The 15,803-nt window shown below is 40.4% G+C and overlaps 1 protein-coding gene across 7 annotated transcripts in view; it reads right to left on the bottom strand.

Annotated features, from left to right (window-relative positions):
* The window catches only part of HECTD4 (HECT domain E3 ubiquitin protein ligase 4), an 80,351-nt gene extending 64,931 nt beyond the window's left edge, over positions 1–15,420 (bottom strand). For 6 of the 7 annotated variants that reach the window (XR_012045258.1, XR_012045259.1, XM_072880078.1 and 3 more), the window contains exons 1-2: positions 14,981–15,420; positions 1,953–2,470 (exon numbers count right to left, since the gene is read on the bottom strand). Coding sequence is in view for 4 of the 7 variants with exons in the window: in XM_072880078.1 (XP_072736179.1) it covers positions 1,953–2,470; positions 14,981–15,154 (692 nt within the window). In the remaining 3 variants the exon portion in view is untranslated. Of the gene's footprint in view, positions 1–1,952; positions 2,471–14,980 lie in introns of those variants that run through there. The other variant, XM_072880083.1, reaches the window with a different exon arrangement.
* Between the last annotated feature and the right edge of the window lie 383 nt (positions 15,421–15,803).

The following is a 15,803-nucleotide window of genomic DNA, read 5'->3' as shown; positions in this document are numbered from 1 at the left end:
AAATGTCTATAAGGACTAGTTACTTCTGAAAACAAAATTAAACTGAAGTAGAAGTTGTTTCTAGTCTTGCCTAAAAGTGTGTTGCTTTGAAATCTTATTGTGGTATTTACAAACATATGGAGTTTGTAACTCTAATTATAATTCTTGTTCATTCATAAGTTGAATTTTTTTTGGAGAACCTATGAAATCTGTACATCAATATAGTGGAAAACGCCTGATTTTTGCAGAAATAAAGAGATACAGACGTCTTTAAAAATATATATTTTACAGTCTTTAAAAATATATATTTCACAGTTTCTGTTTTAAAGGTCAGGGTATTAGGAAGAAGTAGTTTTCTGAAAGACGCAGTGGCTTTCTTTCCAGGCATAATAGCCTAGCTAAAGACGAGAATCTTGACTGTGTCTTGGGTGTGATAGTAGTCAGTTATGAATTGATTTCTTCAGAAGCATGACTGATCCATTGAAAAGATCCTCTCCACACACTCTGCTGAATATAGCCTTTCGCTTTCTGTCACACATGGTCAGTCTTAGCTCCTTAACCTTCCTCCTCCACACCCCAAACCCCGTTTTCCCCACTGGCATTTTCAGCTGCATGCTTTCAATGATAAACCTCAGCTTGGAGAAAACTGACACTGAATACTTCAAAGTACCTCAATTAATTATTTAAAGCAATATTTACCCTGTTGTTTTATTCTTAGTAACATGAAGCACCCAAAATTGCAACTAGGAATCTCAACGATAGTTTCATTTTGAAGGCTTTTTCTTCATAATGGTACGCAACACAACTTACATATTTAAAGGAAAAATGCAAGGCTTTCATAGGTGAACAAAGCACATCAGGATATTACAACTCTAAGCAATGCAAGACAGATTTGTAAGGAACATATAAGATCAACCTTCAATTCAAAAGCTCTATTTGAAATGTAGCTCTTTTACAAATTCAGTTGCAAAAGAACATCCCATACTTCCTGAAAATTGACATCTGGAAAAAAAAATAAATGAGATCGTGTTTATCACATCTAATTTATCTGAGCTATGTTCAAGTACATTGCCTTTTAGATAAGGCAGTTGTCAGTGCAGAAGAGTTTGCCACATACAGTGGATTTCTCATTGACTTCATTAGAACAAGTACACTAGAAATTAAGTGTTTTTCATTTGAATAAACCTTTTTCTAAAGCAAATCATGACATCTCCCAAGAACTTCAACGTCTTAAATCAGAGTTAAACTTGACAGACAAGGCTGCAATCTGAGAAACACTGAAGCCAAGATTTTCAAAAGGCTACTAGTGACTTTAGACCCACGTTCATACGCCTTTGCAGAAGCTAAGTTTTGTATACTCCTCCCCCTCTCCCCAAGCCCCATCCCCTAAAAAGAGTAAGCTTTTATTAAAAGCTATTATGGCAGCTTCGTCCTCAATCACCTGATGCTGTGCTAAACCCATGCAGGACATGGGATAGTTCAACCTATGCTGGTTGAACTCTTCACTGGCAACAAAATGAAAAGATGCCTCCAAATGTTTCACAGGCAACACTGAAATCTGAAATGAATTGCCCCAAAACTTCGTATGGTAATGCCTTCTACAGCCAAATGAAGGTGCATAAGCTATAGGATTAAAGGGGCAGTACAAAGGGAAAAGTGAGACAACTCTCCTCCACAATAAAAACAATTGGAACCATTCCTAGAACAGATCACGAAGCAGCAATATGCACAAGAGGCATTTCTAACCTAGATCCTTCTGTTTTTACATATGCTAAACACATGCAAAAAATAAATGCTTAGCTTATCAGTTTCACCCTTTCCAAACCAATATTTAAATATTAGAAAGAAAAAGGCTAGTGTAAACCAAAAATTAGTATCAACAGTGTGGTCACATCACTTTTGATTCTTATGTTTAAATATAAACGCTTACTACCAATATCAACCACAACATGTCATTTCAGTAGTTTCCTTACCTTGCACAAGCCAAGGCAACTAGGGCGGCAGCAGCATTTTCTTTTTGCTTGTATGGAATCTGTTGGCCTGAAGCAGAAGTGTCTTCCAGCCAGGAGCACAGCAAAGACTCTATCCCATTAAGACAGTCAGCTGGTTCCTTAGTCAAACTCAAAGGCTGGCAGTCTCGAAGGCAATTCAATAGCACCTCAGCAGTTATGTTACAGAGAGAAGGGTCTGTTCTACTTTGAGACTGAATGAGGGGAAAGACCAACAGAAGCCCCATTCGTGAAGTAAACGGTGCCTGTTCAGGCTGCTGTAACAAGCCTTGACGCTTGAGCAAGGCCAGCGCTTCTTCATCGCCTGAGCTCTCCCGGTCATGCTGCTCCTCCAAGGCTAGCTGGCGCTGGGCATTCCAGAGTCCACGCAAAGCATTTAGTCGGTACTCCAGCAGCCGAGCATAAGCATTGCTCTGGTTTCCACATACAGATCGTAAGCGCTCAGCCAGCTCCGTCGGATTCTTGGTCTCAAATGTTAGTATCTGAAAGAGGGAAAAAAGCTGGTATTTATATAGGTTTTCTTTTTCTTAAGGGGAAAAAAAAGTAACATATGCCTGTAAGTATGATTTCTAGATCAGCTGTCCCCTACAACAGATTGTGGACTTTTTTTTTTAAATCTCTGGGCATGAATAAAGTTACATTGGAGGCCAGAGAGCATGCAGGTGGTATGGAGTCTGTTATTATTGAGTCAGCATTGTCACTGAAGGCTGGGCTCGGGGGTTGCAGACAGAGATTTTTAAACTTTCAATTGTGATGCTAAAACAACAATAGTATAGATTGCAAAGAAAAATACATACGAAATAGTATCTTCGAAAATAAAGACTCGCCTCCCCTGGAGCATTTTTTTTTTTGTAATCAAGGCAATTTTGCGAAAAACTTCAAAAGAACTGAGGGGGTGGAGGATCCCAGGGGCTGAGTTTAGAGCCCTTCTATGGAAACTAATAGGTCAACAGCATTTTGCAATAAGAATGCGTATGTTCTAGTTTTAGAGCTTTTCAAACAAACCAACCAGTTCTCTAAAACGAACCAAGAGTTTTGTTACATGCTCTCCCTCCCCTGTTTTTTTCCCCTCCTCAATTTTATTACATTGCACTTAGCTACACCTTTCAAAATATTTCCAGTTGCTGCCATAGTTTAAAAACCTAAAAGTCTCATCATCATCATTTCAGACAGAAGAAAGAAGCCTTTTTGGCACTTCTAAGTAAAATTGGAAGACAAAGCTGGAACAACAGAAAACAAGTAAACCATGACAGAAAGAAACATATTTATGGGTTAGTACCCAGCCCGGTACTTGAAAGAAGTCAGAATTGTAAGTAATTTACAGCCAATTCTTCTCCCTACAGCATACCACAGTTGAGATCAGCAAAGTCACTTAAGCTACGGCAACCTCAAGGTAAGCAATGAGCCAAACATTTTCTGATACTTCGGATCCAGTGTCCAAAGGGCTTCTGCCTGCATGCCACACTGCCTCATCTCATCTGCCCCCAAGTACACTCTCTTCGGCCCATCTTTATGCTGCAAAGCTGTCCTTTCCTCATTTAATAATAATAAAAAAATAATGAAAAAAAGGAAGGGAAGGGGAATGCAAGAGATTAAGAGCTGCAATGGGTAATTTCATACAGGTTTGGTTGTTGTTGGTTGTTTTTTTTTTTTAATTGTAGGCAGTAGTCATACAGAATATGAAATACATATTTATGTCTAATTGTAGAATTTTGAACAGCTTGATAAAACGCTTCAGGACAAGCCACATCTGCCATTTCTACAAACACCCTTACTAAAGTCAATGAAACAGCTTTTCAGTAGAACATTTATCATTAGAGTCATGAAAAGTTCACTTTAAAGTAATTCACATAATAATTAGACTGGAATAGATGTTAGTATTGAGCTTCTTAAAACTAATGAACCTCTTAATTTCTTCAAAGAGATTAAGAATATTAATCTCTAAACCACATATTATATATTTAAAATAACTATCTCATTAATTTGTGTGTTTTATTGTCTCAAAAATAAGTTTAATTGTTTCCTGTTATAGATGCAATCACTTTCTAAAACAATTTGCTTTTGACTTTCTTGAACTGAACACGTGATGGATCCTCAACTAAGCAATAACAAGCTGCAGAAATGGAGGAAAAAGAGAATTAATGTTTTCATCTTGAGAGTTAAATGCTAAAGAAAATAGGTCTGTAGTCTTTGGCTATGCTAATAACAAAGACACCACAAAAGACAAGTTGTGGCATGCTTAGTTGGCTCTTTCCCTTTTAGATTATACTTCCATGCCGGGGGGGGGGGGGGGGGGGGGGGGGGAAGCTGCCTATAGTCTTCCCATAAACATAGTGGAACCCTGCAATCCATGTCAGATAATATTTCAAAAAGTTGCACCCACCTAAATTGTAAGTATACCACTATGTTAGTTCACAAGCTTTGTACAACCTCACGTGGACTTTGAATCAAATCTGTACCCAGTATGTAATAACAAGCAGAAGGTTTAAATATTCAAACACACGAGAATCGCTTTATTTCAGCCAAATTGCAAACGCAACCAGAGACTGAATTCCAGTTGCAACTGATGAACATTTTTTCAGTTTCCTTCAAGTTACTGATGTTGTGTTTGGTGGGTTCTCATCAATAAAACTGTAACCAATTTGTTGCAGAAAGGTCCACATTTTGGATATAATTTAACCTTGCAAATTTTGTCACTTATTACGGTCCAACTGAAGATACGCTTACAAAAACTAGTCACACTGTGTTACATACTCTGTTCCTCAGGTCCCACAGTCTAGCAGGAAGATGGATTTTTTGTCTTTGATATTGCTCTACATCTCTGAGCCTGTCTTGTATAAATCAAGACAAGAAGTCAGTGTCAAATATTTGCAGATATGCTGATGAAAAGCCTTTCCCTACTGAAGTTTTATTTTCTCACTGATCTCACAGTTTATAATTTGGTTTATAAGCATAGTATGGTCTGTCTGGAACTGTTAAGAGTGTTTTGCTTTGCTCTTTCATAAAGAAAATATGCACTAATTCGGGTTAACAATATATGAAGTATAGATTCAACAGATTTAAAAGACAGTTCCAAAATGGAACTTACAGATTTTTGAAAATAAAGCAATTTACACCATGTAGTTTTCATACACAGCTTATGGAACCAGTGAAAAAACTTAACTATTCAATATCATCTGAAGGTCTACGTAGGCATTTGCACTTCCAGAAAATAACAGGATATTCAGAGAAAAGTGTAAGGTCATCTACTATACCGGAGTCTTCAGAAAATTATGTTAAAGTCTGTTTTCCTCAAAAGACATGTTACTGACTAGAGGCAAGTACTCAGAGCTACCTCCAAAAAGGAGCTTCAAGACCAAAGTTTCACAGCACTGGCTGTGACAAACAACTTGGGAGCTTTCAGGGTTCAGACATGCTCCTAAGATCTTGCCGCACACCCGGGAACCATTCTGGTTCTCACCAGTTAGCAAAGCACACCTCTTTGTAACCCAACGCTAATGACAGGGCTTCACTTGGTCCATACTATATGTACTGCTTCCCTTTGGATAGTCTAAAGACTTCACAAAGGAATCACAGCCCTTGCCAAGGTTTCCTCAGCACACTGACTACAGTTTTCTTGTATCTTCAGGCACAGCTTGTGTCCTGGTTTCGGCTGGGATGGAGTTAATTTTCTTCCTAGTAGCTGGTACAGTGCTGTGTTTTGGATTTAGTATGAGAATAATGTTGATAACACACTGATGGTTTAGTTGTTGCTAGTAGTGCTTACACTCGTCAAGGACTTCTCAGCTTCTCATGCCCTGCCAGCAAGAAGCTGGGAGGGGGCACAGCCAGGACAGCTGACCCAAACTGGCCAGAGAGCTATTCCATACCATATGATGTCATGCTCAGTATAGAAACTGGGGGGAGCTGGCCAGGGGGCAACGACCACTGCTCGGGGACAGGCTGGGCATCGGTCGGCAAGTGGTGAGCAACTGCATTGTGCATCACTTGTTTTGTATATTCTTTTATCATTATTATTATTATTTTCCCTTCCTTTTCTGTCTGTCTTCCTAAACTGTCTTTATCTCAACCCACGAATTTTACTTTTTTTTTTCCTGTTTCTCTCCCCCATCCCACTGCAGGGGGGAGTGAGCGAATGGCTGTGTAGTGTTTAGCTGCCTGCCGGGTTAAACCACAACAGCTTGTTATCTTGAAGCTATTTGAAGTCAAAGCAAGTTAAAATAAAATGCAAGGAAAAAACCCCACCACCTTTATTCACAAATTTTGAAATAGACAATACAGCCACCAGTGTTTATAAAAGACACAGGCGAAGAAAGGAAATAGAAAGTCTATGCTAAAATGACTTGTACTGAGATTGAATCAGAAAGGTCTTCCCCATCCTTTCCCCAGCTGATTTACTGCAGGCCTCCCTGGCACACGGCTGTCAGAGGCTGCCATTCTGAACACCTTCTGCCTGAGGCTGCACCCACTAAAGAGGGTTTCTTCAGGCTATAAAAAAGCTGGCGTACTTTGACAAGTCTCCCTTTTTAAATCCCCCAGCAAAATTTAATCCTTCTCCCCCAAATTAGTTTATTCTCTTCCTGTCCAGAAGATCTGACCATTCTCTTTGTTAAAATAAGCACAGATTCACTTCCCTGCAGATGCACATGTCTGTTACTCAAGCTGTCCTCTCCAATACTTCACTGAACAAACAACTATTCCTCATTCAGCAAGAGGTAAAATTCTCTTTCCCCTGCCTCCTTGATGCCTCAGTATTTACACTTGAGTTTGAGCTCTGATTTAGGACTGGTTTCCAGCATCCTTTTGCTAGTGGTATTGGGGCACCTTGCATCGATGTTTACCTATACAACACTTGGGGAGATCTCAGAAGCAGACAACCAAAAACCAGCACATCACAAGCAAGTCACCTGAACCAGTAAATAATCAATCACTTCACAGCACCAATCATTTCTGACTAACAAGGCTTAAACAGAATCTAAGAGGATGAAAAGCATGTAACAATCACATTGCTTTGCCATAAAACAAGTTACCCAAGTATCTACTTACATCTCAAAAGGCAATCTCTAACAGAAATAGCAGCTTAACAGTAACACCATCAAGCTAAAAACACAAACAAACATATGCTTAAAGGAAGAATACTAAACAAAACCTGAACATACAGATTATATTCAGAACTAGCAAAAGATAACTAACCAAGCTACAAAAATAATGCAGATTAATATACTATGAAAACAAGGACATGAAAAAGTTAAGACGCTCAGTAGCAGTTAAAATAACATAGTCATTTTATAAAGACAAACGTAAAGAGAATTGCGAGAAAATTTAAAGTCTGTCTACCTTACGTACATTTGTAGTGTTAAAATAGCCCATTTTCCGCTTTTAGATAAGGCACATTAACATTTTCCTTCGGAACAATCAATAATATCAACAAAAAAGACCTTTATAATAGAAATGTGAAGTTTTAAAGAATAACTTCTAATGAACAAAAAACATATGCAGTGTCAGTGCAAAAAGTGTAATTCTAATGTAATTTTAAAGTGATTCTAGTATAAATTCTAGTGTAATCAAGACACTAGAATGAGGGGAAGAAATAAAACATCGTTTTTTAAGAAGATCTTTTTCTATACCTGATTTTGTAAGTAGGGTAAACATCACATTGACGCTTTTTGCAAATGAGAAACCAACTCTTCAGTCACTTTGAAATCACAGTTCATACACTGACTGTGATTATTACCTATTTTCCAACTTTGTCTACTTCTAGTTAGCAAAGACTATCTTTGAAAAGTTTTGATTTTTAAAGTCTCACGCTTCACAGCCTGAAGTTACACATAATTAAAAACTGTGTTAGTAAAAAGTTTAATTGTCACTATGTTAATTTTGCAGTATCTTGTCCTTAAATACTACTTCCTTGTTTAATATTTTAAATCCATTTTAATAACTATTTTAATTAGAAAATGGTTGATCCAAAGTCCAATCACTCTAATTGGTCATTGGCATCTTCTTCAACATTGAGAGGCACGAAAGGTATCTAATTTTAGATCATCAGCTACAGGGAGGATGTCATCTTTCCTGCTGTATCCAATTTTTGTCCTGTTTCATCCTACTACATGACTGTAACCAGATACTTCTTCCCATTAAAAAATATTTTTGCCAATACTGCTCCAGAAAGTAGTCACTGGCATTCACTATTATTAGGGTAAAGTGTTTCTCTACCGACAGTAAATACTAGATGTACTACAATTAAGACACGTTAATCTACATGAAGAGTTTCAGACTGAGGTTTTATGACCACATTAAGGAAATTTAAAAGTGAGCTGCCACTAAAAGGCAGCTTTCTCCTCTGGCTAAAATTCCTGCCCTCTCGTCCTCTCCCTGGTGCTGGCAGTAGTGCCTGTGGGGTTTTTTTTGTTTGGAGTTTTTCCTGTTTGTTTGGGGTTGGGGGGGGGGGGGAGGGGGTGTGTGTGGTGGTGTTGTTAAGCTAGATTTTTGGTTTAAACCAGTTCCCTGGCGTGGAACTGCACGTAGAATGGAAAGAAGCAGAATGGAAAAGAAAGAAGAAAATGCATGCCCAATGACAGAGGTGAACAAGGACTTTTTGCAATAGGTCTCCCAATGTAATAGCTTAAATGACAGTCTCGGGCTGAATATGCTGGTTTCATTGATCAGTTTTAGTTCTACTACATAGGGAATTGATGAGCAATGAAGCTGTTCACAAAGGTGTATTTTTTCCTAAAGTTACATATTGCAAGTGAAAGCCTTTAAATCTCAAAGATAGCATTTAATTCTTTCTCCACATAATTAAATTGGCTGAACTTCACATAGAAAGATAACAACTTCTTGAAGATGGCGGTACATTTACCAGTATCAATTAGATCCATAATACCCCCCTGAGTATTAACAAGTATTATTCCCATCTCACAGGAGGAACAAACCATACAGAAAAACAGAAACAACCTCAAAATCATAAGGTATCTTTAACAGCAGCATGAAAAATTTAACTATGTTACTTTCAACACCATGTTACAGCTATAAGGTCATTCCTCTTGTACCAGAGTTAACATATAGGGAACACCACCTGTTTACTTGCTTCTTTTGTCTCTAGAAATACAAATAAAAGAATGTAAAAAAGACTGAATTACAAGATATATAGATTATTCTATAAGAGAAATACCAGAATTGACAGTTTTAAAGGTACCCTAAAATTGAAATACACATCAAAATTTAAACTGCTCCCATAAACAACACTGTATACATACTCCTAGTCTGCCACTTTTTGTTGCTCTGCTGGGTAATAGCATTTCTGCTTACGGCAATTTCTGAAGACACACAGTAGGAAGCTGTCTTAGTGCAAACACTGCCCTGATATCTTTAAAACATTTTTCTAAGCCCTCTATAAGGCTTTTTGTTTGATACGCCTGTGTGTTTGGAAAATATATAAATATGTGCAAACATTTTCATCCTGATGTTTTAGATATTGAAATTTTATAGGTTCTTAGCAGCTGCTGCATACTTTACATTATGCTTTTAGTGTTGCAGTTGAAAACTACAAGTTTCATGATTGTTCTGATTTTTTCTGCTCCAAGAAATTTTAACCGTATCACCTTGTTCAAAGCCTCTACTGATTCATAATCCTGTATATAGCAGCATAGCTTTTTAGCAACTCAGCTAAAGGCATGAACTGTTTTCCCTTGTGAAAGCATTAGAAACCTAATTACTTGCTCAGAAATAAGCACTAGGAAACCTGTATCCTTTACTGCATACACAATATTGTCACAAACAATTTTTTTTGTAACTGTACAAATTTACCAAATAACCTTGATATCTGAGATGAATTACAGAGTACAGGCATGCTGTAAACACACACAAAAAATGCTATAAAAGAAAGTGTTGTTTCTCTACTTGTTCATTTGTTTATTTAAATATTTCTTTGGCCCTTATTTAAGTAGTAGATGAAAATGTCCGTGAAAGGTAAAGAAAAATCTTTGTCATTTGAATTTCTGAGAGTGCAGATCACTGAATTAATCAGCTCCAATTGGTCATAAGAACTATATTTGAGAAACATACTTGCAAAATCATCCTTTATAAGAAGTTTTCTAATATTTCTCTAGCAGGATAACTAAAACATTACTTTAAAAATAAAAAGCCAAGAGGCATGGTAGTCCATATTATAGAAGTTTAATAAATTCAAACAGGTCATTTTATGACAATTGATGATGATAGCAGCAACTCTGCTGGAGATTAAATCACACAATATTGGTGGTTTATACAATTATCTAATGAAAGTGAGCTTAAAAGGAAAGCGATCAAGATTTCAGAGTCCTCTCAAAAGGCAAGTGAGAGACTTACAGTGACGCCTGGAAGAATGCCATCAACTCCTGTGCAAAAGTAACAGCCAAGGCTCACATTTGTAAGGTTATCTTCCTGTGCAGAATTAACTTCAAGAACTAGCTTCATCTGGTGTTACTCTGAAAGCTATAAACACCCTCAAAGAGGAATACTGGAGTATTTGAAGTGGAAGGAGATGCAAAAGGCAGGACTAGGAAAGTTACAAGCCTGACATACATGCCTGGATCAGCAGTTCTCAAGCTAGAGGTTGTAACCTCAAGAGGGGTCATCCACTTAGTAAAACGTCAATTGTTTATGCTGGCATTAGGGATTTTTATCTTGACAGAGGTGAAGCTTGTAAATAGAAGTAAGGTCACAACCAGAAAGATTTGGGAAGCACTGACCTAGATAATTACAGAGAACTACTCTCTCCTTCAGCAACCAGGGAAGAGCGACACAACGTTTCTTCTAGTCCATGAGGAAAATGGGTGAAAGCTTCAAGTTTAGCAGATACCTTCAAGTCTAAATCATTTTGACAGAAAACACAAGTCAGTCACAGGATTGGCACATGCTGTTAAAATAGCACTGGACTTCAGTTGTTTAACTTCTCCCTAGAGGGCTAGACCAGACCATACTGGGGGGAAGAGGAAAGGACACTACCTTTTTTTTTTTTCCACTTACATTTGATTAAAAATACATATCTGCAGTGCAGACCAACAGCTGCCCAGTGGCATCTTGTACTCTGTCCTACGGTAACAGAGCTTGACAAGAGTCAAAACATCAGATGAGGACAGATATATACCTGATCCAGACAGCTATTAAGGTAGGAGCTACACTTCTACCTTCATGTTAAAAATATATTAAAGAAAAAAAATAAATAAAATAAGGTATTTAGAACTTTTCCAGGCTATGCAGGAGAACAGCAAGAACAGATATCCAAACGACTATTATCTCTGTAGGCTGTTACGTAAAACATAGAGTGCTTACAAGTTAAATGGAGTGACACGTAAGGTTGTTCTACTTTATACTGGGACTATATATCGAAGATTTGTCTTTCTTTCCACTTATTTCCCTGTGGAAAAAAATAACTGAGCCTATCACTAGTTAGCTGAAAAATTGCCCATACTGCAAATTTAAAACTAATGAAAATACCAGCCACAAATTTGAAGAATAGAAAGAAGGCCTCCTCAGATGGAAGGATTATAATCGTAACATATGTCAACCAGACTAAACTGCCTAGATACAAGCGAATGCTTTTTTGCCATCAGATGGCTATGTCATAGTCTATGTGAACAAGCCCTATTCAGTAGTGTCCTTCTTATTAAGTTACCAAGGGTTAACACATCACTTTATATTGCTGGCATTCTTATAAGTCTCAGCATGTTGACTCTGGTGTACTGGCAGACTTAAAACTACATGGTGTAAGAGACCTTCACCTTCAGACATATCTCTTGCCCCGCTCCCAGGGGTTGTCGTCTCTGTGAAAGATGTTTGATCGGCAGGATTCTGGAAGTGCTGCAGTTTCCACTGTGGCACGTTAAAGGACAGCCCATCTTCCATTAAGTTGTCCCTCCTGTGCAGGCACTGACATCCAGGGCAGAGAGCGGACAAAATGTCATGGCAACATCTTCAGTTGTTAGTCACATAAGGTTGTCTCCAAGAAGCAGAAGACTTTGCAATTTGAAAGTCATTTCTCTGTATGAAAGGCTTTAAAATAAGGATGCAAAGGCTTGCATAATTGCTAACTAATCTAGGTCTCCTTTGATTAGTAGATTTTATTGAGAAACCCATACCAGGAGCAGCTTTTATATACACATCATTACAAAATTATATCAAATAAAAAAAAAGTGCCTCCTTTCTTTTTGGTAATACATATTCTTTGTAAATACCCTGATAGACAGTCCAAGAAGTTGGCATACATCATTTACATCACATAAAAAACAAAACAAAACCCCCCACACCCTTTAAACCTAAAGATACTCCTAGAACAAGTTACCTTCACATGAAAGAGAATGTTAACACTTCCATAACCTACCATTAAGGAAAAATAAAAATAAAATACATATATATACACACACATATATAAATACATTAAAAATAAGTAAAAGTTGTATGGAAGTCAAAATAACAAAATAAATTTTCATAAGCCTTTCTTGGCATAATACCAGTACCGTAACATTTTTTCCTCTGCTTTTCTTTTTACAAATAGGCAAAACCTTTGAACAGAAGGACAAAGGAAACACATCCAAATACATTGACATTATTCACCAATAAGCTCTTTAAAGAGATATTTAAGCAAAACAGACCAGAATGATACTCCCCCCCCCCCCCCCCCCCAAAATATCCATTTAAGTATACTACATTTTTTAATTAAGCACGCCATATCAGAAATTCAGTCTGGGTTCTGACCACCATTGATGAAGCACAAGAAGTGTATTAAGGAAGTTTACTGATCAAAGCAGCAGCTGCAGCATCTCCTACCCTTGTCCAATAACATATCCCAAGAGATTTCTATTTAGACCATTTTCAGATATATTTATTACATTGCAAGTAGGGGTAGAAACAGTGCAAATGAGCCATTCACTGCATTAGTCAATTGCATGGCCAGACTTCAATAAGATGCATGCACCTATTTCCACAAAATGGCTCCTCAAAGCCATTCCAGTTTACCAAGGTAGCCCTTTATTTAAAAAAACAACATTAAAAAAAAAGGCAGAGAAAAGTTATGCACTAAATAATTTACACTTACACCACTTGAAATTTCACTTTTTTTTAACCACCCCCCCTCAATACCAAAAACTATAAACCATTTTACAAACAAGATCTCAAAAATAAGTCACTTGTGGTCATCAGTTCTTTCAGTGGAAGGAAATAAAATGCTTTAATATTCTGTGACTTAAGACCATAGATCAAAATAAGCACCATAGCAAAAAGTCTTATTTATTTATTTTAAAGTTTCACACTGCAAACATGCACAACAGAAAAAAAATCTCTGGAACAGGAAAAATTTTGTGAATCAGTGGCACTGGATTGCTGAAACATTCATTATAAGAGTGTCATAAAGGACAAGACACAGTAACACTAATTCCAATCCCTATCTCCCCCAAACAATTACAGTTTCACAGACATTCCTAGCACTAACAAAAAATTCTCCGGCACTAAAGTGTTTGTCAGGTGAAGCTGTGTGCCAAGTCTCATGCCAGAACATACTTCTGGCCTAGCTTGCAAGATCTTAAAAATAAGGTTTGGGTTGGGTTCTGGTTTGTTTTTTAAAGGATATCCTCCTTTTTTACGATCTAACATTAATAATGCTGTGGGAGCATGTATTTTTCTAACACAGTTATTAGACTCGATGCTGCTTCTAGAACTATGTAACGGAATCAAAATGTTTTCTTGAATACAAGCTGCACTGAATGCCACAGTGGACTCTGATCACACGGGAGAATCATTCCACATTTATACACATAGAGATAAGTCATCCACCTTAAAAGTCTCTCTTTTCCTGTTCATGTGATATTTGCCAACATCCATTTCATGGGAGCAGCTACCGTTCCCATCCCAATCCCCAGTGTCACATCGCACAGAAAAGAAAATGCATGTTCAGCAAAAAATATCTTTCCTTAGATAAGCCTGTGGAAAGTTTTCATAAACACCATAAAGACTTCATGTCACAAGGCGAACAATGTTGTCGTCAGAACTGCAAGCCTGGCTCATGGGTTCTTCTTAGCAACACCCCAGTTAGCAGCCAAAGCCTCACTAAAGGGTTTTGCGGCCTAAATGCTCGTGACCTAACATAGCACACAGATAAAGCTCCTGCTGAACCATCCCCTCTCAGCTCACACCACTCGGCTTCTCTGACAAAGACCCTGTGTCATTGCAAGCCACATTGCTGGAGAAGAGGGCGGGGTGAAAGAAGAGAAGGGAGGCACACAGGAAAAAAAAATGCAGTCTACAAAATAGATGCAACCTACAATCCGTGACATTCAGTCCTTCACCGTCTCCTCCTAAGATAAAACAGCTGTACCATCTGCCTGCAGCCAAAACCACCAGCAGTTTTGAGAAGGCAAAAAGCTGGAATTTAAAATCTCAGCGCTCTTTAATAATGATCACTGTCAACAGCCTAAATACAACACCCAGACACCCCAGTACCCTAAGCATCTTATTGTAAGGCTGATTAATTACAAACCAACTAAAAGTAACAGCAAAAAGATACAAACGCATAAATAAAAATAAATGAGCCAAAGGCCACCTTGAAATATATAAGCGTGGTTCAAATTTCCTAACCCCACTGATTCAAAACAAGGAGGTAGCACCAATAATTCACCCTCCATCTTCATTAGTGCCTCACCACCCTCCTGCCCAGCTCCACTTTCATCATTATTTGAAATAAATTTGCTTGACTTAAAACAAGTAGACTGCCTCAGTATCAGTTGGCTCCGTACCCCAAATCTTTCACCCTGCATCCGCATCCACCATTCTCCATCCCGGCCCCCCCATCCTCCCCAAGTCATTCTCCCTGGGCCCCCCCCCATAACACCATCCTCCTCGTCTCCTCAGGCCCCCACTGCCACTGTCCTCCCTCTCCCGAGGGCATCCTCCTCCTCACCACCCCCTCGCCCCTACCCCCGTCCCTCCCCTCAGCTCGGGGAGCCGCGGGCCCCGCTCACCTCCAGCTCGGTGTCGCCGGGCTCGGCCACCCCAATGATCTCGCTGGGCAGCTCGGCCAGGTCGGTGACCCGGATCAGCCCGTCGTGCAGGAAGATGGTCTCCTCCTTCACCGACAGCCACTGGGCCGAGTCGGTGGCCGCCGTCGCCGCCGAGGCGCCCGCCGGGGACCCCATGGCGCGGACGGCGGGGGGGCTCCGCAGGGCTGAGGCGAGGCGGGTCCCGCTACCCCCCCATGGCGGGGGCAGGGCGGGGGCAGGGGGGTCCCCAGCGGCCTGGGTGCCGGACAGCCGGAGCGCGGTGGGGAGCAGCGAGGAGCGGCGCGTTGCCACCGCGGCGCCAGCGGACCGGGGACCTCCAGGAGCCGCCGTGCCCGCCCGCAGCCACCACGTCCCGCTCCCTCCTCACACACACAGGTGACAGCGCGACGCCATGTTGGGGGCTGAGGCGGGCCCGGCATGCACCGCGCGAGGAACAATACACCCTCCCCCCCTCCCAGCCCCGCGGGGCCCCGCCCCCCGCCGCGCCCCTCCCCCGCCGTGCCCGCCCCCTTGGCGCCCCTCGGTGCCGCCCCACGGCCTCGAGCGACGCCCCCCCGACACTCCGCCCCCAAGGGCGGCTCCCGCCGCGCCGCGCCGCGCCCCGCTCCGAGCGGCGATCCTTCGGCGCCTCACCTCCACCCGCGCTGGGGCCGCTCCCCTCAGCGCCTCGCCTCCCCTCGCCCCGCACCGAGGGGCGATCCCTCGGCGCCTCACCTCCACCCGCGCTGGGGCCGCTCCGCTCAGCGCCTCGCCCCCCCTCGCCCCGCTCCGAGCGGCGATCCCT

Source organism: Ciconia boyciana, chromosome 15, assembly GCF_034638445.1.
Source record: "Ciconia boyciana chromosome 15, ASM3463844v1, whole genome shotgun sequence".
Taxonomy (NCBI): domain Eukaryota; kingdom Metazoa; phylum Chordata; class Aves; order Ciconiiformes; family Ciconiidae; genus Ciconia; species Ciconia boyciana.
This window is presented reverse-complemented; position numbering and strand designations above follow the sequence as displayed.